General features: G+C 36.6%; 4 protein-coding genes across 10 annotated transcripts; 3 read left to right on the forward strand and 1 right to left on the reverse strand.

Annotated features, from left to right (window-relative positions):
• Positions 1–30: 30 nt before the first annotated feature.
• Positions 31–3,302, reverse strand: LOC140817447 (uncharacterized). 2 transcript variants are annotated; one of them, XM_073177130.1, is made up of 6 exons: positions 3,135–3,302; positions 2,752–2,830; positions 2,471–2,540; positions 1,546–1,655; positions 1,158–1,272; positions 31–285 (listed from the first exon to the last, which is right to left on the reverse strand). In XM_073177130.1, the coding sequence occupies exons 2-6, from the start codon at positions 2,819–2,821 to the stop codon at positions 201–203; spliced, it is 450 nt and encodes a 149-aa protein (XP_073033231.1). In that variant the 5' UTR covers positions 2,822–2,830; positions 3,135–3,302; the 3' UTR covers positions 31–200. The 2 variants fall into 2 exon arrangements, with proteins under 2 accessions (XP_073033231.1, XP_073033233.1); XM_073177132.1 differs by having other exon boundaries at positions 3,106–3,302.
• A 1,591-nt stretch (positions 3,303–4,893) lies between these two features.
• On the forward strand, positions 4,894–7,178 carry LOC140816665 (protein NUCLEAR FUSION DEFECTIVE 4-like). Of its 2 annotated transcripts, none has more exons than XM_073176055.1 (3): positions 4,894–5,330; positions 5,529–6,448; positions 6,610–7,178. In XM_073176055.1, the coding sequence occupies exons 1-3, from the start codon at positions 5,022–5,024 to the stop codon at positions 7,142–7,144; spliced, it is 1,764 nt and encodes a 587-aa protein (XP_073032156.1). In that variant the 5' UTR covers positions 4,894–5,021; the 3' UTR covers positions 7,145–7,178. The 2 variants fall into 2 exon arrangements, with proteins under 2 accessions (XP_073032156.1, XP_073032158.1); XM_073176057.1 differs by having other exon boundaries at positions 4,895–5,330; positions 6,579–6,765.
• A 1,745-nt stretch (positions 7,179–8,923) lies between these two features.
• Positions 8,924–14,972, forward strand: LOC140817557 (coatomer subunit beta-1-like). The gene is made up of 6 exons (XM_073177309.1): positions 8,924–9,094; positions 9,465–11,524; positions 11,930–12,439; positions 13,375–13,460; positions 13,753–13,958; positions 14,671–14,972. Exons 2-5 carry the CDS (start codon positions 9,476–9,478, stop codon positions 13,955–13,957), a joined length of 2,850 nt encoding a protein of 949 aa, XP_073033410.1. The 5' UTR covers positions 8,924–9,094; positions 9,465–9,475; the 3' UTR covers position 13,958; positions 14,671–14,972.
• A 695-nt stretch (positions 14,973–15,667) lies between these two features.
• On the forward strand, positions 15,668–27,971 carry LOC140815872 (uncharacterized). 5 transcript variants are annotated; one of them, XM_073174875.1, is made up of 11 exons: positions 15,668–15,807; positions 15,943–16,066; positions 16,976–17,521; positions 17,630–23,233; positions 24,143–24,923; positions 25,015–25,697; positions 26,171–26,306; positions 26,400–26,481; positions 26,618–26,735; positions 26,904–26,950; positions 27,553–27,971. In XM_073174875.1, exons 2-9 carry the CDS (start codon positions 16,016–16,018, stop codon positions 26,718–26,720), a joined length of 7,986 nt encoding a protein of 2,661 aa, XP_073030976.1. In that variant the 5' UTR covers positions 15,668–15,807; positions 15,943–16,015; the 3' UTR covers positions 26,721–26,735; positions 26,904–26,950; positions 27,553–27,971. The 5 variants fall into 5 exon arrangements, with proteins under 5 accessions (XP_073030976.1, XP_073030977.1, XP_073030974.1 ...); XM_073174876.1 differs by having other exon boundaries at positions 15,697–16,066; positions 16,976–17,138; positions 17,235–17,521; XM_073174873.1 differs by having other exon boundaries at positions 15,697–16,066.
• Positions 27,972–27,983: the final 12 nt, after the last annotated feature.

Genomic DNA, 27,983 nt, shown 5'->3' on the forward strand with positions numbered 1-27,983 from the left:
AATCCAGGGCTATAGGACAATGATGATTCCTTTTTAATAATGTTATCGAGGGTAAAATTTTACTTATTTTTTTATATGTTTGATGTGGCTACTGCATGAAAAGTAGAACAATTTGATCCAAAGATTATCCATATATCGTGTCTGGAAGAAAGAAATCTCTTACTGGTCTCAGTTGGACATTTTTAATGTACTGGACAGACTCAAAAGTTTTTTCGACTTAACAGCCATGCGAATTGATCAACAGCTACCATAGCTCGAGACGCTGAACCAGTCGAGCCCTCGTATCTGCAAAATTCAATCATATCGATGTCACAGAGAATCATTTGTTCCTTATCATTGAGTGAGAGGAGACAAATTATTGAGGCTTAGTAACTTTGATGGGGTTGGGTGTTGGCTACATTAGGAGTGAAAATGATCCCATCAGGCCCTATTCTATCCCCTGGCCTCACCATTATAGTCCCAATATTTAGTTCATACTGGGTGATAAAGCCAGACCAGTTGATGAAAATCGTACGACAAATATATTTCTAGGTTAAGAACCAGGTTTCGGATCAGTTCTATTTGGTTCGAGTTCCACGAGGATCAGACCAGATTATCAGGTTTTTACCCTCCTAAACACGGGTGCAAAACTTTAATTCCAAACTAACCAGATAAAATACGGAATTAAATAGCATGGATAATAAAGAACTGATGGAAATAAAGTCCCAGGAATAAAAAAATATAGATGCATCTTGTTTGTATTCACTAGGGGAAATCATTTTCCTTGCCCTAAATTACACCAGATATTACCGGAAAAAAAAAATTTCTTATCTCCCAAATATATTTTCACACTTGGTCATAGCCATAAGTGCTGTTTTCGGAAAAGAGAACTTTTATTCAAATATCAAATCATGTCATGAATTGAATTGATAATGGTCGCACATCATATATAAAGTATATGAATTTTTTGAATTGATGAAAAATTCAGCTAAGAAAAATGGGTATGTTATGCTTTTCATCAATTCAAAAAATTCATATACTTTATATATGATGTGCGACCATTATCAATTCAATTCATGACATGATTTGATATTTGAATAAAAGTTCTCTTTTCCCAAAACAGCAGACATATATCACAGAAAATGAATACAGACGAGACCAATTCGAAGAATTCTTACAGTCCAACCACGAGAAACGCTGATGTCTGCATCACGATAGCACCTTCACCAGCCTGGTTTGAGCTATTCAAACATCTTGCACAGAAATAGTTCTCATGAATCGAGGTGACTAGGTCTGCAAGAAATTAAAACCAACATTCTCAAGAATCTGAAAATAACAGTTTCCTGATGTTGCCATTAGCATTTCTATCAACTATAGACAGCTCATTCAAAATATGGACATACTGATTTCAACAAGCTCATTCTAAATATGGACATTCTTGATTTCATCATATTGAGGTGACTAAAAACACTGTTTTCATGTACTTGAAGAATAACAACGCTAGGAAATAATATTAATGGAAAATTGATGAGATAAAGATAACATCATATGATTTGGCAAACTCACATTGGTTTGTCCCAACAAAGAAGAACTCAGTCTGGAGTTTGTTTTTCTTAACAAAAGCAACAAGCTGACTTAGCTCGATGGGATCTGCTTTCATGCCCTCTTGCTCTGCACTAAAAGAACTCAAATCAAGCCTCAAAACACTGTGTTTGCAGCCTAGCGAACATGGACGAAGCAAATAATAACAGTAGAATATCGTAAGACATGTCAAACATAAGTCAGAACTTTAAAACAAGAATAACAAAGTCTGTGCCCCAAACATCCAAGCAAATAGATTTTGAAGAATAACAAAAATAGTCAAGAATAAAAGGATTTTGGGAAAATTCTGGATTTCAAAGATTCCATTTTCACTGATCTTATAAGTCAGAAAATCCGAGTTCAAGTGGGAATATAAAAGGAGGCAGAATTTTTAATTATGTGGACTTTTGGATCAGAGTTTAGATGGCAAAAGGTTGAGAAATTTCAAAATATTGAAGATAGTATACGAAGCAAAGTTCAAAACCCCCATAGTCCTTTCTCGAATAAAATTGCATATTTATTTATTCAATTTATTTAGCTTAGAAATAAATCAACTCTCAAGTTTATTTTTTCGTAACTTAGGTTTGAGAAATTAAATATCTAATTATTAAATAATAATTCTCTAATCATTAAAAAATAATCTTTGTGGAAACAATTTTGGACTAAATCCAAATACATTACTGATTAACCTAGAGTACTGGCTAGTCCATTTAATTTTAAAGAGAATCCGGATGATTCTATAGTGGATGAATTTGTTCGAGACTCCCTTCACAACCCACTGGTGATGTTCTGTGAATTCATTGGTGTTCGATGAGAGGAGAATAACAAGCAGATTCTCCGGATAAAAAGGGCAATTTATTTTTCCAAAAAAAAATGTAGGTATAGGTAAAACGATTGTGGAAACACTCACATGATAGATAGTAGACGAGAAGGTCCAGTTGGATCATAGTTTAGCAACAATGCAGCCTTCAGTGGTGGACCTAAACGTCATATAATTCTGTTAAAATCAGAAGATGGCAATGAAAAATCTGTCTGTGGCATTGGGAGACAATGACAAAGTAGACCAAAAATCTTGTTGAGGGGAGATAAACGTACAAAGGGCCAAAACATGTATTTGAAAATACGAGTTTTTCATTTGAAAGGTGGAGCATCGACAGGGATTTAAAAATGATTCAAATGCTCCAAGATTACCTAAACAACCCACATTGTTTGCTGCCCATTTTTCCCAAATTTTGTGCACGAAACTCCAGTCCACATTCATCTTCAGCAACTGCAAAACATCAAAATGAAAAGGACAAAATTTTTACTCGAAAAAGAAAAATTCCCGCACGAGGCAAATGGAACACGGTCATTTCATCAAGCAGTTCCCATGCATTCTTCATCAATCATCCCCGTTTCGTTCCAGTGATGCAATGACTCGAGCAGTTACATTATCATTCGAATTTTAAACAGGCACATAGTAAATTGAGACGTAAAATAAGGTCTTTAAATCAAATTTGAGGCTTCTTAATCAAATTAATCGAAAATTTTCGGAAAGGAGAGTACACCCAGTAATTTTCACGCATCCCGCCTACCAAATGCACTTAATGGCCCTGTAAACCAAATAGAAAGTGACAGTAGCGCAGTAGCAGATGCTTGGGATCATGAATCGCAGAGCTTCACTTCCATGTCCTACAGCTCAAGTCGCTTGATGTAAAAGATGGGGGATAAATTAATAAGTTCTTTGTCCATATTTTCTCAATCGAAAATGTCTCATGCGACAAAGATATCTTATTTGAGTAATTCATGAAAAAATATTATTTTTATTATGAATATGAGTAAGATTGATCCGTCTCACAGATTAAGATCAATGAGACGGTCACAAATAAAACTTATTCTTAATTTATTTATTTTGATTTATTCAGGCAAAAATGATTTATATATTATAATATTAACGATATTTTCTTAGTCGACCATGTTGTATTTTAATTTGCTTAGTTTGGTTTATTTCGACAAAAATGATTTACATAATATAATATTAAGTCCGGTAATTTATCTAATATATATACAATGAATAATGTTTTGCAGGTAACCCTGTCAACAAGAAAATGTAAACAGTTTTCAAACTTTATGAAAAACAGCAATTTCAAAGGCTCAACTGAACAAAATAATTTAGAGTCTGTCTGTTGTGATGGTCTCACGAATTTTTATTAGTGAAACGGATCAATCCTATCGATATTCACAATAAAAAATAATACACTTAACATAAAAGTAATATTTTTTCATGGATGACCCAAAAAAGAGATTTGTCTCACAAAATACGACCCGTGAGATCGTCTCACACAAATTTTTGCCAATGATTTATGAATGACAGCAGTTTCAATTAACAAACCAACGTCTAATGAAAAATCATACTTTATAGAGTAAATTAGCATCACATTAAAATTCATAATTATTTGTTAATATTTTCGACTCTGATAAAAAAAATTATATATTATAATCTAGGACTTTACAAATATGCATCGGATAAGCCATTAAAAATTAAAAGAAAAATAAGAATACGACCGACTAGTAAGCAGCCAGTCGTGTCATCCACCATTCGTTGGCTGTCTTTGTTTTGAAAGGAACGCGCCACTAACCATTCCAATTGCCCATCGACTAACCAAAATTTGTACCTAACCATATGCACAAAAAATCGAGGCAAGGAAGATTTTCTTCTACTCAATTTTTTTTAAAAAAATTTATTTCTTAAACTATAAATTATAGTATTTACAATTTATAAGGTTTGATTTTTTTTTAATCTAAAAGGCTTGATTATTTTACATAATAATGAAAGGAATGAGTTAGAGCTTCGTCAAAATTCTAAATTTAAACTCGTTTTGTGTAGTAATTTTACACGATGCATGTCATTTTAATTTTTTTATAATTTTTGTGTAAAAAATTATGTATTATTTTATTAGGATATATCATTTATATGTTAACGAGTAGATAAAATTTATTGAGATATAGAAAATTAAAAAAAAAACATAAAAAATATACAAAAATTGTTAATAAATTCACGCAAATAAATTACTAACAAATATAAAGTAGGTATTTTGTGAGACAGTCTCACGAATCTTTATCTATGAGACGAGTCAACTTCATCGATATTCACAATAAAAAATAATACTATTAGCATAAAAAGTAATATTTTTTTCGTGAATGATCCAAATAAAAAATTTATTTTACAAAATACGATATGTGAAAACGTCTGATATAAATTTTTTTCATATTATAAATGATTAAAAAAAATTGATATCACAAATAACTAACTAGTAAGTATGAGTTGCTATCTTTAATAAAATAGGAAATATTATATATTTTTTATTTACCCCCAAACGAAGTACGAACCATCCCCATCGTCAGAGACGAGCATGCTATTACCAATTTAATCAGAGTCTACGAGGTCTGGACCGCCGCCAGTGGAACAATTTCGAAGTCTAATGGCGGGGCAATCGCGGAAGTGGATGATCCTGGTGGCGACGATATGGATTCAGGCGTTCACGGGTACGAATTTCGATTTCTCGGCTTACTCTTCGGAGATGAAGATGAAGCTCGGGGTACCGCAGGTGCAGCTGAACTACCTCGCCACGGCATCTGACTTCGGAAAGGCGTTGGGGTGGTCGTCGGGACTGGCTCTCAATAATCTTCCGCTGTGGACGGTGATGTTTACGGCGGCGAGCATGGGGTTGGTCGGGTACGGCGTGCAATGGTTGGTGATAAACGGTACGGTCGCGCCGCCGTATTTCGTGGTTAGGTTTCTGCCAGTCCCTCGAACGTGTTGCGTGTCTGATTGGCTCACACAAATTAATTCTCACTTCTCCTAAATTAAATTAAATTAAATTAAATTAAGATAATATTAACCTATTTATTGTTTTTTATTTATCCATTAAATTTACATATGAAACATTTTTCATATTAATAACACTCAATTTATTTTCTGTTGCTAGGTACTTCTACTGTGCTTATTGGCTGGATGCAGCATCTGTTGGTTTAATACTGTCTGCTTTGTTCTGTGCGTAAGGAATTTCCCATCCAATCGTCCGCTTGCTGTGTCTCTCATGGTGAGCTTCAATGGCATAAGTGCAGCCTTATACAACCTTGCTGCAAAGTCATTTAGCCCTTCATCAACTTCGGTGTACCTTCTTCTTAATGCATTGCTTCCCCTTGTCACATCGATTGTAGCACTTATCCCGATTCTTCGACAACCCCCTGTGGTTACTCTCCCCCCTGATGCCATTAAACGTGATAAAGTTACGTTCCTCCTGTTAAATTTTTTAGCGGTCATCACCGGCCTATACCTTCTTTTCCTCCATCCGTCGAACATGTTCATGGCTTGTTTACTTTTCGCTGGCGCCATATGTCTTCTAGTCCTCCCCTTATGTATCCCTGGTATCATCTATGCCCGAGAGTGGTTCAACGACGCTATTTACACGAGTTTCTTTCTTCACGGATTTACCCTTGTTGACGTGGAGGATCTTGAACTACACAAGCAGCTCCTTAGTCGAGAGAATAGTTCGGTAAATTGTATGATCTCTTCCCCTGATGTTGATGGATCAATGAATGAAATGCCGAGACAGAACATGAGGACTACCGAAGGTTGTTCTTGTGACATCATTATCAAGAAAGATCGACTCGTGACGCTCGGAGAAGAGCATAAAGCAAAAATGCTCACCCGCAGGTTGGATTTTTGGTTGTACTTTGTAGCATATTTTTGTGGGGGAACGATTGGTTTGGTGTACAGCAATAATCTTGGGCAGATAGCACAGTCACTAGGCCACAGTTCATTCAATTCAAGACTCATCACTATATATTCCTCTTTTTCATTCTTTGGCCGTCTGCTTTCAGCTGCTCCGGACTTCATGCGACCGTAAGTAAATATAATTTCATGACTTTGATAACCATGCAAACCTTATGTTGCAATGTATTTCTCTCTTGACCATATTACTACTAAGTTTCTACCAATTAAAACTCAACGCTCTCATTGTTGATACATTTAGGAATGTTGATACAAAATGAACACATTTACAGGAAGGCGTCCTTCGCAAGAACCGGATGGCTTACTGTTGCAATCCTGCCTACTCCAATCGCCTTTGTTTTGCTTGCAGTAGCTGGCAGTGATATGATGGCAGTTCAAGTTGGCACAGCCTTAATCGGGTTCAGCTCCGGATTCATCTTTGCAGCCGCGGTTACGATAACATCCGAGCTATTTGGGCCCAACAGTGTTGGTGTAAACCACAACATTCTTATCGCAAACATCCCCATCGGTTCACTTGTTTATGGCTTTCTTGCTGCCATTGTTTATGACATGAATGGTACAACCACCACGGGACTATTGGGTGATCCAATAGTGTGCATGGGCAAAAAATGTTATTTCTATACTTTTGTGTGGTGGGGATGCATTTCTGTTCCTAGGAATAGCAGCCAGTTTACTGTTGTTTTTAAGAACCAGACCTCTTTATCTCGAGTTAGAAAGGAACTTTACATCACCGACGTTGAACTAGAATTGGCAGCGTTGTTCTATAATGTAAAGAGAATGATTAAGCTTAAATATAGTACACACTGAATCTGTATCAAGTCAAGTGTTCTTTGTTTTGTTCTTCCTTTTCCTTCTCCCTTTCCCTTTCCCTTTCCCTTTCCCGTCTAAGTCCAGTTCATGCCCTCGTTGCAATTTATTGAAATCGCAGTCTTTTGGTTGTCGGAAGTTATCCACAAATGGCATGAAAGAAATTAATATAAGCTGAGATTGCTCCTTTAATCCCCTTGAAAATATTGATTCAGTAGTAAGAGCCACGTGATATGTACTGGTAGTGGTGTAAACAAGCAATTGTGCATGGTCTCGTGTGTTTCTTCAGCACATTTTCCACCAATTTATAGGGACTAACTAGTTTAAGGGTACATTTGAATGGAAGGATTTTATTTGAAAGAATGAATTTGATTCGAAGAAGGGATCAAATGAAACATCATATGGTTATTTTTGTGTATTTAAAATTCATCATATATAGTTGATTAGAAATTCATTTAAATTTATTTCACTTATACAACCTACACTAATACAACCTAAGAGAATTTCATTATTCTAGACCATCTCAAAATTCTATTTTTAAAATAACATACTTTATAAAACATTTTAAAAAATAGTAGTACATAGTTTCAAAACCAAAATAAATAAATTTTGGGATGAGCTAGAATAATGAAAATCCCTATCATTGACTTGGATAGAAAATTTTGATTCGAAAAAAGATATTTAATTTTGGGAGGTATTTGAGGGGTGAATTTGAAATAACACTTAATTTAAATTGATTTATCATAATCATCGTTACATTTATCTAAGTTAAAAAATGATGAATTAATTCATCAAAACAACCAAATATATTCGAAATTCGCAGCTTTAAATCTCTCAACCCAAACACAAACTAACTTTTGCGACAAAAACTTGTGTGAGACGATCTCACGGATCGACTTTGTGAGACGGATCTCTTATTTGGATCATCCATGAAAAAATATAATCTTTTATGCTAAGAGTATTACTTTTTATTGTGAATATGGATAAGGTTGTCCCGTCTCACATATTAGTATCCGTGAGACGGTCTCACATGAGACTCACTCAACTTTTACAAGTCATCAAATTATGTAAGGAAACACAATTAACTTACATAACTAACTGCTATAAAATACTTTTATTATGCCATGGTATACATGTAGGACAAAAACTTATGTGAGACGGTCTCACGGGTCGTATTTTGTGAGACGAGTCTCTTATTTGGGTCATCCATGAAAAAATATAACTTTTTATGCTAAGAGTATTAATTTTTATTGTGAATATCGGTAGGATTGACGCGTCTCATAGATAAATATTAATGAGACCGTCTTACAAGAGACCTACTCTACATGTAGATTGTAATATGTGTGTGTGTTAGCTTACAGATTAATTGAAAGCGCATAAAAATGAAGAAACTAATTTTTAGTCAAAAATTTGATAAAAAGTTTTTAATTTTATTTATTAAATGATACATGTTATAATATTGTAAGTCAATAAACAATAGGAATTACATTGGATAAATATCATTTATGTCAATGCATTTTTTTTATTTAATGGGAGATTTATATTACTAAAAATCGACTAAAATATTTATTTTAAAAAAATAAAGATTTTTTTAAAAAAACAATTAAAAGAAGGGGCATTTTTTCACTCATTATAGTACTTTTCGATACCATTTGGTTCACTTTATATTTTTATCCAATCTAATATTTTGATGTACTTTATTATTATAATCTATCAATCATTTATCTTTCATCAATCAAATTATTGAATTAAAATTATATAATTGCTTGAAATAAATATGTAAAATTATTACAAAATATTTGTGCATAGTTGCTTCATCGATTCTTACTCGTTTGCAATTAGGCTACATCATCTACACAGCTACACTAGCACAGATCTGGTATCACCGTCAGAATCTCTCCCTCCGATTACTTCCCCGAGGTGTTCGATCCAGTTATTCTCTTCTTTCAGGTAACAGTTATTATTCTCGGGATTACAGTTTTCTGCGTCCGGATCCGAATGTTATCTTTGGTGTGCGAATTTACTTTGATTCTATCTTTTATGATCATCGGCATTAGCTATCGAAAGTTGAGATAATGATGATAACTCGTAGGAATTTTACGATTTTGTCTTTGAAATTTGCATATTTATCCTGGATCTAATCGCGAGCTGCGATTTAACTTGTTTTTTTATTTACTTTTTTCTTTGATGATCGACTGTTGGAAACATTTGTTACGTGGTGCATTGGGTTCGTGTTTTTTTTTTTGGAATTTTATTTTCATATTTGTTAAATTTAGTGCAAGGATATAGTGATTTGTGAACTTGATTTCTGGTTAAACAGGGCACGAAGAAATGGAGAAATCGTGCTCCTTGCTAGTCCACTTTGAGAAGGGGGCATCCGCCCTTGCCAATGAGATAAAGGAAGCTCTGGAAAGTAGTGACGTGCCTGCGAAAATTGATGCAATGAAAAAAGCTATAATGTTGTTACTTAACGGTGAATCCCTACCTCAGCTGTTTATCACAATTGTTCGATATGTTCTGCCTTCTGATGACCACACTGTTCAGAAACTCTTACTGTTTTACTTGGAAATTATTGAGAAAACTGATGCGAAGGGCCAAGTTTTACCGGAGATGATATTGATTTGTCAGAATTTGAGGAATAATCTTCAGCACCCAAATGAGTACATCCGTGGTGTGACGCTGAGGTTCCTTTGTAGGTTGAGTGAGGTTGAGATTTTTGAGCCTTTGATTCCTTCCATTCTTTCCAATTTGGAGCATCGTCACCCTTATGTCAGGCGAAATGCAATCCTCGCAATCATGTCAATTTACAAACTTCCTCAGTGTGAGCATCTTCTGGTCGATGCACCTGAGATGATAGAGAAGGTTCTATCATCAGATCAAGATCCTTCAGCTAAGCGGAATGCATTCTTAATGCTTTTCAATTGTGCACAGGATCAAGCAATTAAATATCTTTTGACAAATGCTGATAGAGTGTCCGAGTGGGGGGAGCTACTACAGATGGTTGTCTTGGAGTTAATTCGGAAAGTTTGCAGAACAAATAAAGCAGAGAAAGGGAAGTATATAAAAATCATTATATCGCTATTGAATGCGCCTTCAGCTGCAGTTATGTATGAATGTGCTGGCACTCTTGTATCTTTATCATCGGCCCCATCGGCCATTAGGGCCGCAGCTAATACATACTGTCAGCTTCTTATGTCTCAGAGTGACAACAATGTAAAGCTGATTGTGCTCGATCGACTGAACGAGTTGAAGTCGTCCCACAGGGACATTATGGTTGATATGATAATGGATATCCTCAGGGTATTATCGAGTCCAAACCTTGATATTCAAAGAAAGACACTTGACATTGTTCTCGAGTTGATCACACCCAGAAATGTGAATGAGGTAGTCCTTACTTTGAAAAAGGAAGTCATGAAGACTCAGGGAGGGGAACTTGAAAAGGGCGTTGAGTACCGTCAAATGCTCATTCAAGCTATACATTCTTGTGCGATAAAGTTCCCTGAAGTGGCCAGCACAGTTGTTCACCTGTTGATGGATTTCTTGGGAGATAGCAATGTTGCCTCTGCCATGGACGTTATTGTATTTGTGAGGGAAATAATTGAGACCAATTTAAAGTTAAGGGTATCAATTGTGACGAGATTGCTCGACACCTTCTACCAGATACGAGCTGCAAGTGTCTTCTGTTGTGCCCTTTGGATTATTGGAGAATATTGTCTGTCTCTATCTGAAGTCGAGAGTGGCATTACAACAATAAAGCAATGCCTTGGAGATCTACCTTTTTTCTCGGTTTCCGAAGAAAGTGAAGCTGCAGATGGCTCTACCAAGAAGTCTCCACAGACGAACTCGATTATTGCCTCATCTAAAAGGCCAGCTATTCTAGCTGATGGAACTTATGCCACTCAAAGTGCCGCCTCTGAAACTGTGTTCTCTCCACCCACTGTGGTGCAGGGGTCGCTATCTGCTGTAAACCTTAGAGCCCTTCTTCTAACAGGTGACTTTTTCCTTGGGGCAGTTGTTTGTTGCACATTAACAAAGCTCATTTTGAGGTTGGAAGAGGTTCAATCGTCAAAAACCGAAGTGAATAAAACATCAAGTACTGCCTTATTAATAATTGTCTCAATGCTTCAGCTTGGGCAATCTTCAGTTCTTCCTCACCCAATGGATAATGATTCATATGACAGAATCTGTGTTTGTATAAAATTGCTCTGTAATACCGATGACGAGATGAGGGAGATTTGGTTGAAATCATGCCGTGAGAGCTTTGTAAATATGCTCTCCGACAAACAACTGCATGAGACTGAGGAAATCAAAGCAAAGGCTCAAATGTCTATTTCACAACCAGATGATCTTATTGACTTCTACTACTTGAAAAGCCGTAAGGTAACATATAAATATCGATGTAACTTTTTTTATATTCTTGCTTTGAACACCGGGTACTGTATTTCCTTGTGTTTGTTAATATTGTGTTTTGTCGTTTGATTTCTTTGAGGATGGGTTTTTTTTATTAGTTTTGTTTGTAAAATTCTTTCAGAACTGAGCAATTGTCTATTCCCACGTAAAGCTCTTAAATTTTTTGAAAAAGTTACAAAGTATTGTATTTTAGTATTATCATCATCCATGAGGAACGACAATGAATCCTGTGAGCTTTGGAATTAGAATGTTCATTTAGAAATCCTTTTATGGAGTATTTATTCTTCGATGGAATGTCATTGTATAGCAATAAAGGCGCTGTCTCTTCTCTTGGCTGGTGTCTTATCCAGTACATGCTTTTAATATGTATTCCAGGGCATGAGCCTATTGGAGCTGGAAGATGAGGTCCAAGATGACCTGAAACGTGCTACTGGTGAATTCACGAAGGATGGAAATGATTCGAACAAGCTGAATCGCATTCTTCAACTTACTGGATTTAGTGACCCTGTATATGCTGAAGCATATGTGACTGTTCATCAATATGATATCGTCATGGATGTTACAATTATCAATAGAACTAAGGAAACCCTCCAGAACCTATGTTTGGAGCTAGCAACAATGGGTGATCTTAAACTGGTTGAACGTCCTCAGAATTACACACTTGCTCCTGAATCTAGCAAACAAATAAAAGCTAACATCAAGGTTTCTTCTACTGAGACTGGTGTAATTTTTGGGAACATAGTTTATGAGACTTCAAATGTGCTTGAGCGAAATGTAATTGTCCTAAATGACATCCACATTGACATCATGGACTACATTTCTCCAGCAGTTTGCAGTGAAGCTGCTTTTCGAACCATGTGGGCAGAATTTGAGTGGGAAAACAAGGTAGAATGCAATCAGCTTTATCTTTATTAATTTATCCAGCTCCTTAATTTCCATACGAATGGAATATGGGTTATTTTAAATTTTCAGGTAAGTTTAAGCAAACCTATGATGATCTCAGGGACATAGAAATTTCAGTTGTCAAAGTTATTTTATCATTCTAGTTGTGTGAATCTTTGTTGCTTGCACTATATAAGAAACCTTTTTAACATGTTAAAAAAGCTCTCATGGATGATTGGAGAATTGCGCAGGCAGTGTCTTGTAATTTTAGTTGTAAAAAATGGCATGTAATGCTCGCTAGAAATTGCAAGGCAAGGTAATCTGAAAAACAATTATCTGAAGAAACAGGTCTCTGGGCCAAGTAGTATGTTTTGTCATATTGGTAGTTCGTAGCAAGCTAGGCAGTTACTTTTCATATTCTTTATATTACACATGTTGATTCCTTGAATTTGTAGAAATTTTTACGTGATTAATTTGTCTCACTTTGTGTTTGCACAAGCAATCTTTTTTCAAGGTTAATAGAAGTATGTGATTCTCTTTTTAATTCTTTATATTATATATGTTTTTTAATCATAATTCTTTATATTAAATATGTTGATTCCTTGAATTTATAGAAATTTTTACACTATTAATTTGTCTCACTTGGTGTCTGCACAAACAATCTTTTAACCTTTTCAAGGTAACATTGGGTATGAAACATTTAGTTAAGGACAATGAGACCCGTTCATGCCATGATCCGTAGTGTGTATTCACATATAATTTTACTGGCGTAATTCAGATTCTGGTTCTGTGCCATTTTTTAGTTGATCCTGTTTGGCTAAACTCAGATGATTATTCTCCTGCACTTACACGTCCTCTTTAATTAAATTTTACACCAGTTATCTGCTTGCTATTACTTGGTTAACTTTTATCCCTGTATGTAACACACCTCATCGCAGGTTGCTGTCAACACTTCAATTCAAGATGAGAAAGAATTCCTAGACCATATCATCAACTCTACCAACATGAAATGTCTGACAGCTCCGTAAGTCACTTGTGTTTTTCATTTTTGACTTATTCTCCATTTTGTGTGGGTTTTTAGGGGCAGGGGGGATATTTTGTGTGTGGAGAATGATAGGTTGTGATTTCTCCATATGCTTTTTTATTCCTGACTTAAAAGGATTCTTTTCCTTTCTTTTTGAAGTGAAACGAGAGAATCATAACACTGACTCGCATTTTCACAATTAAAATTCCTAATGTGTACCTCTCTCTTTAAATGATTCTTTGTTGGATCTATGTGGCTTTGACAAGTAATCTGGTAAGATTTTATTTTCTAGGTCTGCTTTGGAAGGTGGATGTGGATTCCTGGCTGCAAACTTGTATGCAAAGAGTGTCTTTGGAGAGGATGCTCTGGTGAATGTGAGCATTGAAAAGCAAGGAGATGGTAAGCTGAGCGGATATATTAGAATAAGAAGCAAAACCCAAGGAATAGCTCTAAGCTTGGGTGACAAGATCACTCTCAAGCAAAAAGGAAGCAGCTGAGGTAAATGAATATAAAGCTGTCATTTCAACAAGCAGATATTTATCGCCTGTTCGTATTCTGATCGAGCTAGTTGTTTGAAAATGCTAGCTCTAGTTTTGGCCATCGTAGTGAAAGTTGAAAAAAAAAGGGTTGTGCATAGCATCATCAGTCATAGTGAACTTTCCTCGCGACTGTAAAAATTATTCACATATAAATTTTGTTACGCCTGAGATGATTTGCTTTGTTAACTAGTTTTTGTTCGCTTGTATTTAGCTGACAAATGGCCTGGTTAAAGCTTCATTTTCTCCTAGATCGAGCTTCTAGAGCTAGTTGAGCAATTTGAATTCGAATAGTGCTTACTTTTTATGCTAGTTAATGATATCGTATGTTGTTTCATAAATGGCATAGTTTGACAAATTTTTTTTTCAAAACTTGGAACAACATTTTAAGCCATTTTGAACTTGTGGAAAAATTCTGATCTTTCCAAGTCCAAGCAACTTAATACAACTACGGGTGAATTCCACAAATGGTTACCCAACTGAGTTCATGTAAGCGCTCTTCTGGCTCAACAGGCTCTTGAACACTCGTTTTCTGTCATAGTGAATCCTTGAGATTCTATCCTCGCTTTTGCCCGTTATATTTCTTGACCCATGAAGATCGTAGCCAAGCTAAGCCTAACACTGCTATGGAATTTCTTGTTGATCTTGTCCCTTCGTTTCCGTATGTTTTGCAGGTCTCTGTTCTCCAGTGAAATATCTTGTCATCTGGGAGCAATGATAAAGGATATTCCCTTGGATGCGTCATTGTTTCCAAAATATGTTTTTAGTTTGATTTCTTGGAAGTTAGACAATAGAAATGTTATTTAATTTTGAAGATCAAATTTTGGATTAAATTTTGTATGGCAACTTTAGAACATTGTTTCTGTTCATTCTCTTTTGGAGCGACTGCATTCAAGTATCTTAAAACATCATATTATTTGTTAATTTGAATTAATGAGTGAATGTTGAGCTTGTCTCCAACTCTTTCCCAACCAAATCCAATCTACTACTATGTTGCCCATTTCATTTCAAATTTTCTGTACATGGCAAATATTATACTATTAACATTTGAGTTTAGATTATTAACTTATTTCATTGATTGGAGTCCATTAACGATGATTGTAGTTTTGTAATATTCAAATTATTAATAGATCAACCTTGATAATTTTAAAAATATACATATAATACGTATATCCTTCTCCGACTATTTTTTAAAATCAATCCAAGTAATCTAATTTTGATATTAATATGGGGCAGTGTTACTTGTAATTGTGTGATTATATATATATATATATATATAGTTTTGATATCCTGCACACCTACCGTGCACACCTCTGTGAGTACCGATGAGGTGTCACTCACCTATTGGATGTGATGAAATATAGAAAAATTGTGCATCCAATGGGTGAGTGACGCCTCATCGGTGCTCACAGAGGTATGCATGGTGGGTGTGGAAATAACAAAACTAATATATATATATATATATATATATATATATATAAACAATCGAATTAAAAATTATTTTAAAATTTAGTAATCAATTTAATTTTTTCTATGAAATATGAAATTTGTGATATAATTAAAAAATCAAAGTGACAAATAATGCAATTATTTACAAATTTAAAATATCAGGATATGGAGTAATAATCCTCAATTAACACACACATGGGCCGGTAATCTGCCTCAATCAGGCCCAAACTAGTATGGCACAGTTTCCTTTTCTCCTGCTTGTTCGGTGAGTTGATCGCTGTGGTATTCTCAAGTCTAGCATTGCTTCACATCCAAGAGTTTTTGGCAATTCGATCCACCGACCCAACTGACAATTCGTTTTTGTATGGATTTATTTTTATGTATAATTACGATTTAGTTGTTTATAAAACTGAAATTGACACCAAATTCTGTGTAATTTGTTACAGTAGTTAGGAATTTATATCTTGATTTTTTCTATTTTCTGGGGAATTTTAAAGTGGAGATCGATTTTAGTTTAATGGCGATGGGGGAGCTGTTGAGACTGTGAAACAGTGGATTGAATCGGATTGGATGGACAAGAATAAGAGCCGTACCGATCTGCTTGCCGCTGGCCGTAAAAGGGTACTATTTTCGTCGTTATAGTTGTCAAAGAGATGGTTTTTTCCCCTTTTCTTTTCTTTTTTCGTTCTATTTGGTTTAAAGGCACATGCAAGTTTTTCAACTAAACTTGTGCTGAGGCTTGGATGAAGAAATGTATGGCATTTGGTATGTTGTTGCGCTTCAATAAATTCTTTTATTATTTTAATTGACTTTGTTTTTAAAGATTCTGTGGTCTGCATATGCTGGAATTGTTGGTTTTGTTTTCTTGGTGGAAAATTCAGAGGAAATGGACGCTTCTTGTTCGTGGTTTTGTTCTTGAAACAAATCAGTTTTGTTTCTTCATACTGTAGTTAGGAAACTAAAGATGCAAACTAACTCACGTGCATCCGACATTTTCCCTCTGCAAATACACGGTGGAGCGAGATTCTAAGGTTGGAGAGCAAAATCATTCATGTAATTTGTTGGTTTTTTGAGTCGTGCTTGCCGAAATTATTATCTTGTGCATTTTAAATTGGAAATTTTGTGAGGCTGGTAGTTAAAATATCTACAGCAGCTTTGCATGAAGTTTTAAAGTCAATGTTCATGTAGCCAGTTGATAGACGGTCCATTAGAAGCTGTTCTTCTAGTGGAATCTTTGTTAAAGATTTATAGGTATGCACAAGTTAAAATTAGAATTGAATGTTGCATAGTTGAAAGAGCTGGACCTGCATATTGTAGACTTTATGCTTTTAATGGCAACTGTTGGGGCATTTCATGTGTAGAAACGTAAGTCCACTATCTTAAACTGTGAAGTCTCTAATTTAGTAATTTACTTGTCAGGGCAGGCTATGTCACTGATGATGGATATTTTCTGAGTCAAATGTTTATTATCTTTAGAAAAAGTTGTCTGTCATATGCACTTCGATTTGATGTGCAAAATTTTTTTGTCAGCTTGAGAAGTTCAGGCAGGGGAAGGATAATAAAGGGAGCAATAGTAAGTCTACAGGTAAAGCTACTAAAGCTGGTAAATCTGCACATGATGTAAGTGTCGACGCTGCCTCTGAAGCTGCGGTAACTCCTCGAAATGTCACAGATGGAGAAAAATCATATCACGGTACCCAAGGCACTAGCGCTTTGTCAGACTCAGATATAGATGCTAGAGGGAATTTAGTGGCGAATGATACCATTACTTCCACTGATGAACTTTCAGGAGAGGCTGTTATTCTTGACAAAGCTTCCCCCACAAAGGCTGCTGAGATTCAATCTGAAGATTCTGTAAATAATACCGGGTTGAATCAAATTGCTGGCGATGCATGTGATATTGATTCTGAGATACTACAGACTGGCAGATCTTCTTCTTTGGTTCCTGAGGATGCAAAATATTTTGTGTTACATTGTCCAAACGTAGTTGCTCCAATAGAAAACTCTCCAGATTCCGGAATACTCATGCCCACCGATTTTACTTCTCAACTAGGGAGACCTCATTCAGAAGAGCAGGTAACAGTTGTAGGTTTGTTCCTTCACTATCGATACTGGCTTCCTTTGCAATTGTCATTGATTTGTTTGTTAAGTTACTTATAATTTTTGTGGGTATGCGTAATGCAGGAAGTTAGCTGTTCCAGCGAAAATCAAATTGATGGAGGCATGGCAGCGCAGATTGAAGGAGATAGTGGTATTTCTCCAAATGAGTTTGCTGAGAATGCAGAGAAGGCAATACGGCTCATTGAGCCTGACAGTGCTTCATTAACTCTTGTTACTAACAATGATGCAGAAGAATCTCAGCAGGGTGATGACCATTCAGTTGACGCTCATCAGTTAACTGAGTCAGTGATAGTGTCAACTGTGAGGTCTGAGGTGAGTGGTCTCATGGGGGAGGATGTATCATCTGGTTTGTCAGATATGAAGGAAAAAGAAATGTTTGATGTATCGGGTGTTTATGGTGGTGACCAAGGCACTCAGGTGAACCCTGAGGTTATTGAAGAAAGATGTCTTGATTCCAAAAATTATGGTACTGCCATATCAAGAGGATGCACAGTAGTGAATTTATCATCTGGACTAGATGGTGGTTTGATCAAACTTTCCCAGCTTGCAGAAATATTGCAGATCCTTGATGAAGATGATTTCAAGTTCTTGTTCATGTCAGTGTCTCCTGAGAAATTCAGAGATGCCAGCAATACTGCAGTTCATGACACTGTTGAGAGGCTCAAAGAAGAATTATATGTGGCAAGTTTTGTCAGAGATGCATTTCATTTACAGCTTTCTGAGCACCAGAAATCAATTGATCAAGACTTTGTGTCTAATGCTTTGCTCACTGAAATCCAAGGAAAGAATGAAATCCTGGAGGAAGGAATTGGGCAATGTAGGGAAGAACTGCTGCATGTTTTTTCTGAAAGGGAAGAACTGCAGAAGAATCTTTATGTTTCAAATGCTGAGGTTGAGGCTGTTTCGGCGAAAGCTAATGAGCTGCAAGGTAAACTTGAAATGACACAAAAGGACATGTCCAGCCTGTCTTCGGAGCTGGTTGATTGCAGGAATTTAATCGCATCCTTGCAGGCTGAAACTGAAAGATATAACGGTGAGCTCGAAATGATGAACAAGGGGACAAAGAAACTATTGGAAGATAAAGAAAATATATTGCTTGAGAAAAATAATATGATTGGACAATTAGTTGAGTGCAAAGCTTCTTTAGAGTCGATGCAATTGCAAAATGACAAATTAGCAGAAAATGAGGTTTCGCTGAGAGATGACATGAGGCAGCTTTACGAGGAAAAAGATTATTTAGTGTCTGAAAAAAATACACTGCTTGCTGACCTGATAGAGCACAAGAGAACATTGGAATCTCTTGAAGCTGAAAACAGACGTTTACATGAGACCTTCATCTCATTATCAGAAGAGAGAATGAAGTTAGAAGAGGAAAGAGAGTTGGCGGTCCTCCAGAATGTGAATTTGTCGAAAGAATTGACTGAATGCAATGATTTGATGGTGACTCTTCAAGCGGAGATCTCCAATTTACATTGGAATCTCACATCCATTACAGAGGACAAGAACAAGTATGAGGAAGAGAGAGAAAGGGTCTTGAGTCAGTATGAAAAACAATGGCATGAGCTTATGGAGATCAAAGTTTTAGAAGCTGGTCTTAAATCAGAATGCAGTAAGGCTGTGGATGACCTGAAAAAGGCAAGAATTCAAATTAATAATCTCAGTGAAGAAATTGAAACTCTTAAAACTAATATGGAGTTTCACAAGTCCAATACAAGAGATTTTGAACGAGCAAGAGGATTTGAAGAAGTTGCAAATGACAGCATCAGAAGTGAAGTTCTGCCAATGAAGAAGTCCAGGTCTGTGTGGCATCTTGACAAATCATCTATGGAGCATATGAAGTTGAATTTTTATGATGACTCATATGGCTTCACGGCACTGAAAAAGAGCTTGGAGGATGCTGCAGCTGTTTTGCAAAATCTTGAGAAGGCAATTGAAGGCATGCACTTGCACGCGGCATCCTTGAGTAGGTCTAATGATAAAGTTGTTGCGCCTGGAGTTTCAAAGCTTATCCAAGCTTTTGAGTCAAAGAATCCGATTGACGACCATCCAGTGGAACCTGCTTCATCTGCAGATCAAGAGACTGAAGATCCATACAAGATGGCCAAAAATGTAGTACAAACTCTGGGAGCATTAATTAAGGAATTAGTTCTGGATGCCAAGAATGCCACTGAAGTCTTTGTTGGAGTAAGGAAGAGTAAACTACATGCTGTCACAAATTTCATGAGCAACTATGATTATCTGAGAAAGCACACTGATCTGGTGGAAGAATCAATAATAGAACATAAGGTTGTATTTGAAGTTATGAGAGAGCATATGTGTCATGCTTTTGCAAAAGAGAGTGATCTTCTCATTCAATGTGATGCCTTGCAGAAGCAAGAACTGATTTTGAAATTGGAGAATAGTCGGCTTCGGGAAAAGCTAAATGACTTCCAAACCAAAACCAGTGACTTACAAAACAAGTTGGACGAGATGTACAGAGATTCAGATGATATCACTGCTTCTATTTCCCATGAAATTAAAATTTTCCAGACAGAATTGGTCGACAGGGAAACAGTTCTTGAAGAAGAGTGGAAATCTGTTATGGCTCAAGTTCTTCTGGCAGCTGGTGAGCTTGATTCTACCATCAAGACTTTCGACTCTGCTTCAGTAGCAGCCTCCAATAGTGAATCTAGTGTTGTTAGTCGCATTTCAACTTCTGCTTTTGGTGCCATCAAAGTGATCAAAGATTTGAATGGACAACTTGAAGCTGCTGAAAGAGACCGTCAAGTGGCATCAAATGCCTATGATGATCTTCTTGAGAAATGGAGTAATTTGCAAGGGAAATACGAGATGGCTATAATTACCTTGCACAGACTTTATAGTGATCTCAGTGAACTTGTTAGCAGTGAAACAGAGAAAAATATGAAAGATGATAAAAGTCTAGATATCTTACATCCAGAAGTGTTCAGTGTCCTCTTGGACCAATTTAAAAGGTTTCTTGGTGAGAGATTGCAACTTGAGTCTGCTAACAAACAACTTAACTCAGAGTTGATGACTGGTGCTAGAGTAATTGACGCACTTGAGAAAAAATGCGATAAATTGAATACCTTAATAGATTTGGTTGAAGATATTGAACAATCTGTGGTGCCCGAGGGGACAAAAAATTATGCTGATGAACCTACCGCACGCATAGAGACTATGATATGCTTACTTGTTCAAAAATACAAAGAAGCTGAGCAGAGTTTTAGCTTTTCCTCGTCTCTACAGGGACAAGTGGACGGCTTAAACTTTACTCTGGTGCAGTATGAAAATGAAAATCTTGTTTTCAAGCTGAGTTTGAGGAGTGCTGAGGATCATATAGTTGCTCTTAATTCTAAAGTACAAGAGATGGTTGCTGAGCTTGAACAGTCGGAGCATCGGGTGTCATCCCTAAGAGAGAAGCTTGGTATAGCTGTTACAAAGGGGAAAGGTCTAATTTTGCAACGAGACAGTCTGAAGCAATCCTTATCTGAGACGTCCAAAGAACTAGATAAATGCTCGCAGGAGTTGCTGACTAAAGATACCGTTCTTCATGACCTCGAAACAAAATTAAAGCTCTATTCTGAGGCTGGTGAGCGGATGGAAGCTCTGGAATCTGAACTCTCATACATCCGTAACTCTTCTACTGCTTTAAGAGAATCATTTCTTCTTAAAGATTCTGTCCTTCAGAGAATTGAGGAGATTCTAGAAGATCTTGAACTACCGGAGCACTTTCATGCAAGAGATATCATTGAGAAGATAGATTGGTTAGCTAAGTCAGTTACTGGGAATGCTGCTCATCTTGGCGAATGGGATCAGAGAAGCTCAGTGGGAGGAGGTTCATATTCCGATACTGGATTTGTTGGCGCAGATGGGTTGAAGGATGAGATGCAGCTAAATTTAAATTATGGTGATGACTTAAGAAGAAGATACGAAGAATTGCAAAGCAAGTTTTATGATTTGGCTGAGCAAAATGAGATGCTTGAACAATCATTAATGCTGAGAAACAACCTCGTGCTGCGATGGGAAGAAGTTTTCGACCGGATAGATATGCCTTCTCAAATGCGGTCCATGGAACTAGAGGATAAGATTCAGTGGTTTGAAAGGGTATTAGCGGAGGCTCAGAGTCGGTGTAATTCACTCCAAGAGAAGATTGATCATTTGGAGAGTCACTGTGGATCCTTGACAGCTGATATGCAAGATTCACATGGAAGAATATCCGAACTTAATGCAGCGTTCCAGCAAACTTGCAGAGAGAGAGAAATTTTATCAAGAGACTTGGAGTTATTGTGTCAAGAAAATACTGAAACTTCAAAGAAGACATTTGATCTTGAGATGAAAAACGGAAATCTTCAAAATGAAATTAGTATGTTGCAAGGTCAGAAGCTACATATAGAAAAAGAAATTCATCGCATTGAGAGTATGATGAACAGAATGCAAGATTTGGTTAAGAATGCTCTCCGGGATTCTAATTCAGAGGATCTGGCTGATGGTCAGGAAGAAATCAAATCTTTTGAAGAACTTTTAAGTAAACTTGTAGAAAAACATATGATTATATTATCTGGGAAGCCTGTTAACTCGGAAAATATTGATGTTCATGTCACTGAAAAAGGTGAGGTGTCTCAAATTTCAAGGAATCCTGATGATAAGGAAGTAGCGATTCTGAGCAAAAAGCTGGAAGATTTAATGGGTGAATTTGACTGCCTGAAGGATGAGAAAGATAGCTATGTGCTGAAAAATCAGTCTTTAGTCCAGGAAGTTGAGGAACTGCAAAGTAACAAGAATGAATTGCGAGAACTACTTAATCAAGAGGAACACAAGTCAGCTTCTCTCAGAGAGAAATTAAATGTTGCGGTTAGGAAAGGGAAGTCCTTGGTGCAGCAGCGAGATGGTATGAAGCAAGTGATTGAAGAGTTAAATACTGAGGTCGAACACCTCAAGTCTGAGATCAGTCATAATGAAAACACAATTTCTGAGTATGTGGCAAGGATCAGTGAGCTTTCCACTCTGCAGGAAAGAGTACATGTTCTGGAATCTGAAAATACATCCCTCACGAGTCGCCTGGCAGAAACTGACCGCTGTTTGCAGGTGAAAGAGGGTACCTTGAACAGTGTTTTGGGTGCATTGGGTGATGTTGATATTGGTCTGGCTATAAATTCTGGGAATCCGATTGAGAAGCTAAAGGAAATAGAGACTAATTTCCATGATATGCGTACGTCTTTAAACTTTGCGGAACAAGAATCAAGAAAATCAAAAAGAGCTGCTGAACTTCTGCTTGCGGAGTTGAATGAAGTTCAAGAACGAAGTGATGTCCTTCAGGAAGAGCTTTCAAAAGCTGCTGGTGAACTTTCAAAAATTTTCAAGGAAAAGGAATCAGCTGAAGATGCCAAATATGAAGCTCTTGCCGGAGTTGAAAAGTTATCTTCTCTCGTAGAGGAGAAGGAAAGGCAGTTGTCTGAAGTTATGGTGCTTAGCTCTAGAGTGGATCAATTGAGAGAGGGCCTTTTTGCCTTCGAAAGTAGAATGGGTGATGTTCTTTCCAAAGATCGGGAAGTCTTGCACAATATGGCTAACATCATGAAATCTGTGTTTGAATCCGGCAATACTTTTGATTCGAGTGCTCTATTTCCTTCCACAGATGGCATAAATTCAAAAGAATCAGAAAACAAGGTAAATGGGTTTTCGGGGATAATTGTTTTTATAAATTGGTATCACATTCTCCTATTGCTTTATGTTATTGTCATAAAAAAAGACCTTACATTCTTTTTCTATTACCAACTAAGATTCTCCATATTGAGCACAAATTCTTTTACCAAACAAGGAAAAAAGAATGGAGGAAGTTTGACATGACGACACTTCTAATTTTATTACACAATTTGCATTGTTACAGTGTGACAAAATAATGATAAAATAGGGAAATAATGATTCAAATTGCAATTTCTTGAATTTATAAATCTGTAAAATTATAAGTTTCCGAGTTTTGTATAATTCATTAGGCTTCAGGAAAGTGTTGTTTCTTCTCTTTGTTGACTAAAGATGTTGAGAAGAAAACAACCTCGGTGTCACGTTTTCAGATTTCTACGGTGGTGTTTGTGTAGGAGGGAGAGAGGATGAGAGATGAGCTTCAACACTGAAGTAAATAAATGGAAGTGGCATAGAACTATAATTGTTCTTCAATAGATGATGTTTGTTTCATGTGGGATTTGTTTGTTAGCCAGACTAGAACATGGAAAAGAAAACACACGAAAATTCTTTGGCGAAAACCTGACGTATTTTTCCATATTTGCCCCCAAAAATGGAGCCGTAGGTCAGTCTGGAATTGGAAAATAATTAAAACCGTTCCTGAAAATACACCAAAGCTTCTAGTGGTGCAAGCTAACGTTTCTTACTGATGTTGATTAATTTAAGTCCTCGTTGCCGTGGCATCGGAATGAAGTCAACTGTATAGCTATGTGATTATATCTTCTGTAGTTCGTTGAGTGTTACCATTTTCCATTATGATTCGAATTAATTTTTCTGTTGTGGAGCCGTTCTTTCTTGGTGCATAAGAAGCCTGAGCATAATTTTATTGTCGTGCAGAGTTTGTTGACAGAAATTGGTTCTCTCAATGAGCAACTTCATAAACATTCGCTCATGTTGCATGAAGAAATCTGCTATCTGTCTGAAGTGATGAGGGGCATCCACAGAGAATTGTTTTCTCAAAAGGAGTTGAATGAGTCTATCAGGAGAGATGTTAAGCAGTTGGAATCAACGGCCATAGAGAGCGAGTCAGAAATACATCATCTGCATGAAAATGTTTCCTTGCTTTCCGAGGCTTGTGTTGGTGCAATATTTGAAATTGAAAGGTGGAAAGACCTTGTGGATGGGAATTGTTCGGCATCAAGAGATGCCGAAAGGAACTTGAAGTCTCGGATTTTTGTTGGAGGGTATGATAGCACTGATGACATTCAACTCTACACCACAGAAGGCATCAGGAGCACACGTGACAAACTTTTATTGGCTGTGAGGGATTGCACGAGCATGCAGACTGAATTGAACGAAGTTGGTCAGAGGGAGATGAAGAATACGATTGTGAATTTGCAGAAAGAGCTTCAGGAGAAGGATATTCAAAGAGAGAAAATATGTAAGGAGCTTGTTAACCAGATAAAGGAAGCTGAAACTAATGCCAAAAATTATTTGCATGATCTTCAGCAAGCAAGGGCTCAGCTCCATGATTTACAAAGGCAAGTTGATGCGAAGGAAGATGATTGTAAGGTACTGGAACAGAGAATGAAGAAACTACAAGATCAGGAAACTAACTGCTTGGATTTGCAGAAGAAACTTAATTCGCTGACTGATGCACTGGCTGCAAAAGAACAAGGTCTGTGTGTGTATTTACTTTGTATTTTTTAAAGATTATTATGTCCTTGCAGAGGAACCTCTCATCATTAAAATTCATTATTGTCTTGCAGAAACTGAGGAATTGATGCAAGCACTTGATGAAGAGGAGTCACAAATGGAAGACCTTGTAAACAAGATTGGAGAACTGGAAAATGAATTGAAACAAAAGAACCAAGATTTGGAGAATCTTGAAGCTTCTCGCACCAAAACATTAAAGAAGCTTTCTGTTACTGTGAGCAGGTTTGACGAACTTCATTCTCTTTCTGAAAATCTCCTATCTGAGGTTGAGAATCTGCAGTCCCAATTGCAAGAGCGAGATGGAGAAATCTCATTTCTGAGACAAGAGGTTACTAGGTGCACAAATGATGCTCTAAATGTTACCCAGACGAGCAAGAAGAATTCTGATGAAATTCATGATTTGCTAACATGGCTAGACACATTGATTTCTCCAGAAAAGTCACATGATGGAGCATCTGATGATATAAAAGGTTACCAGGTTAATGAGTACAAAAAGGTGTTAGGGAAGCAGATTATGGCTTTGATATCGGAATTAGAAAATCTTCGTTTAATGGCCAAGAATAGTGACGTTCTATTGCAAGAAGAGAGGAGTAAAGTTGAAGAATTGGCCGAAAAAAAACAGTATCTTGAGAATTCTTTACGTAATAAAGAATCTGAAATAGTCATGCTCCAAGGCACTGGAGATTCTGCAAGGCCAACGAGAACGACTTCAGAGATAGTTGAAGTTGAACCAATTGTACGTTGTTTACTTATTAAAGTGCTTTGTTTTGGTCCTATTGCTCAACTGTCTTGTCTTGATAAGCATCACAAGTTACCAAAAATTGGGTTGTTTTCATGTAGTCAGATTGTTTTTGATATTCCCATTGCACTTGAATACAATGATGTTAGGATAGCATCAATATTCTTGGTGTTGTGCACGTGTTTTGGCATTTAGATTAGCGAGTGACCAAGTTTTTGGGTGACTATGATATCAAGTTTTTTGTCCTTACCAATTAACTAAAGGTTTGCTTTTGTGGTTTCCCTTGTCGAACTCTGTGAATTTCGTAAGTCATCACAATGAATGAGATGGTCTGAAAAAGATCATTTGATGTACCCTTAGTTTCCATAGATCTAATAATAACTTAGATGATATCTACTTTTTTTGCCTTTTTTATATCGCTAATCAGATGTTCTATTCTTTGCATTGATTTCTACTGCTTGTCAACACAGACAAACAAACGGGCCTCTCCAAGGACCATTGCACCTCAAGTTCGGAGTTTGCGGAAAACCAATAATGATCAAGTTGCCATAGCAATAGATGTGAATCACAGTGATGACAGGTTAGAGTTGGATGATGATGATAAAGGTGAATGGCCTCACTTTGTAAATCGATTTATTTTTTTCTGCAAGTTCAACTACTTGCAACAATTAATAGATTTTTTGTCTCTTTCAATTTCAGCTCATGGTTTCAAGTCACTCACTACGTTAAAAATTGTCCCTCGGTTCACAAGACCAGTATCAGATATGATTGATGGCTTGTGGTATGCATGAATATCTTTTATTTTCTTGAAGATGCACACACACACACACACACACACACACACACACACATGTGTTTTGTGAAATTCATAGCCTCTGGCCTCCTTCATATGTCATCAATTCTATGAACTTTGCAAGGGTGTCGTGCGATCGGGCCCTAATGCGGCGACCAGCTCTGCGGCTTGGTATCATAATTTATTGGGCTGTGTTGCATGCTCTACTTGCAAATTTTGTAGCCTGAGAAAACAAACGATTGGTTAGTGTTCTCACCCTTACGTCCTCCACCATTGTCTCACATAAATTTTCTATGCTTTAGCATAATCCCATATAGTTTTTTAGCTATATTAAATATGTTTGTTCTGACTGCATGTCTGTGAATAATTAGCTGCGGAATAAAATTACTGTTATTTTTATTAATTGTCAGCATGCTCTCTTGGATTTGAAGTTTGAAGATTTAAACTTCACAGGCTGGTAAATCCTGCTACATTCTTGACCTTTTTATCTTGATGTTCCGATCGAAAGATGGAATATGTGGGTTCTGAAAAAGACTTGTTTCCTTGAAAATCTATTTTGGTTCTTATTTCTATCACAGACCATTCTGGGGTCGTCTTGAGGTATTCTGTATCCCGCCATCGAGTCAACATCTTCCAAAATCTGAAACCGTACAAAGTCATATTTTTCACTTGCTGTGATATTTCTTGACATGCACGGAAGATTATTCTAATTGGAAAAACTATTGATTAACTGTCCACGTTATTGAAATAAACGATTTTTTATCAACAACTTTCTTCTGAGAGTAGTAGAAGTGGCAGCCAATGAAAACCATTTATGTTAAAGGAATCAGCCTTTTGCGGTGGGGTGAGGACGGATGAGATCGTTCCGAGGGTTGTGGTGGTGGTGGTGTGAATTGCCACTGTTTTAACTATACACGAGCATTTCTATTAACAGGGTAAACCCTTTAAAGGTTTACTCCGTGCAGTGTTTATGAACCTCGAAACCAAGTTTCATATCTAAAATGGAGACTGTGAACCATGATTGCACTAATGGTTTTGCCTCTTCTTTTCATTTCGCAGGTCTTCGATACAGGATAGGCCGGGCAGTAGGCCATAACTTGGCCCTTAGATATGTTGGTAAATTTATACATGTAGTCATCGAGTTCGCCATCTAAATGGTTGATTCATTCATTATTTGTAAACCAAGGAACTGCGATTTCTTTTTTATCATTACAAATCACAGGTTCTGGGTTTCAATCAATAAGGAAAAAAAAGAAAGTATAGAGATACATAAATGAAGTTACTAGATGAATGCAGTGCGAATCAATTTTTTACTCTAGATATTGGTGTAACCACCAGTATTATTAGTTGGGAAAGGAGATCTTGTCCATTTGCAATGTTTTGATGATCGTCTTTTCCGTTTGTTCTTATGCAGATGCTTTGGTAATATGTTTTTGTTACTCAACCTTTTTTAGTGATTAAGGTTGCGACTGGTTGGTTGTCTTTTCTTG

Source organism: Primulina eburnea, chromosome 16 (assembly GCF_022965805.1).
Source record: "Primulina eburnea isolate SZY01 chromosome 16, ASM2296580v1, whole genome shotgun sequence".
In the NCBI taxonomy this organism is placed as follows: domain Eukaryota; kingdom Viridiplantae; phylum Streptophyta; class Magnoliopsida; order Lamiales; family Gesneriaceae; genus Primulina; species Primulina eburnea.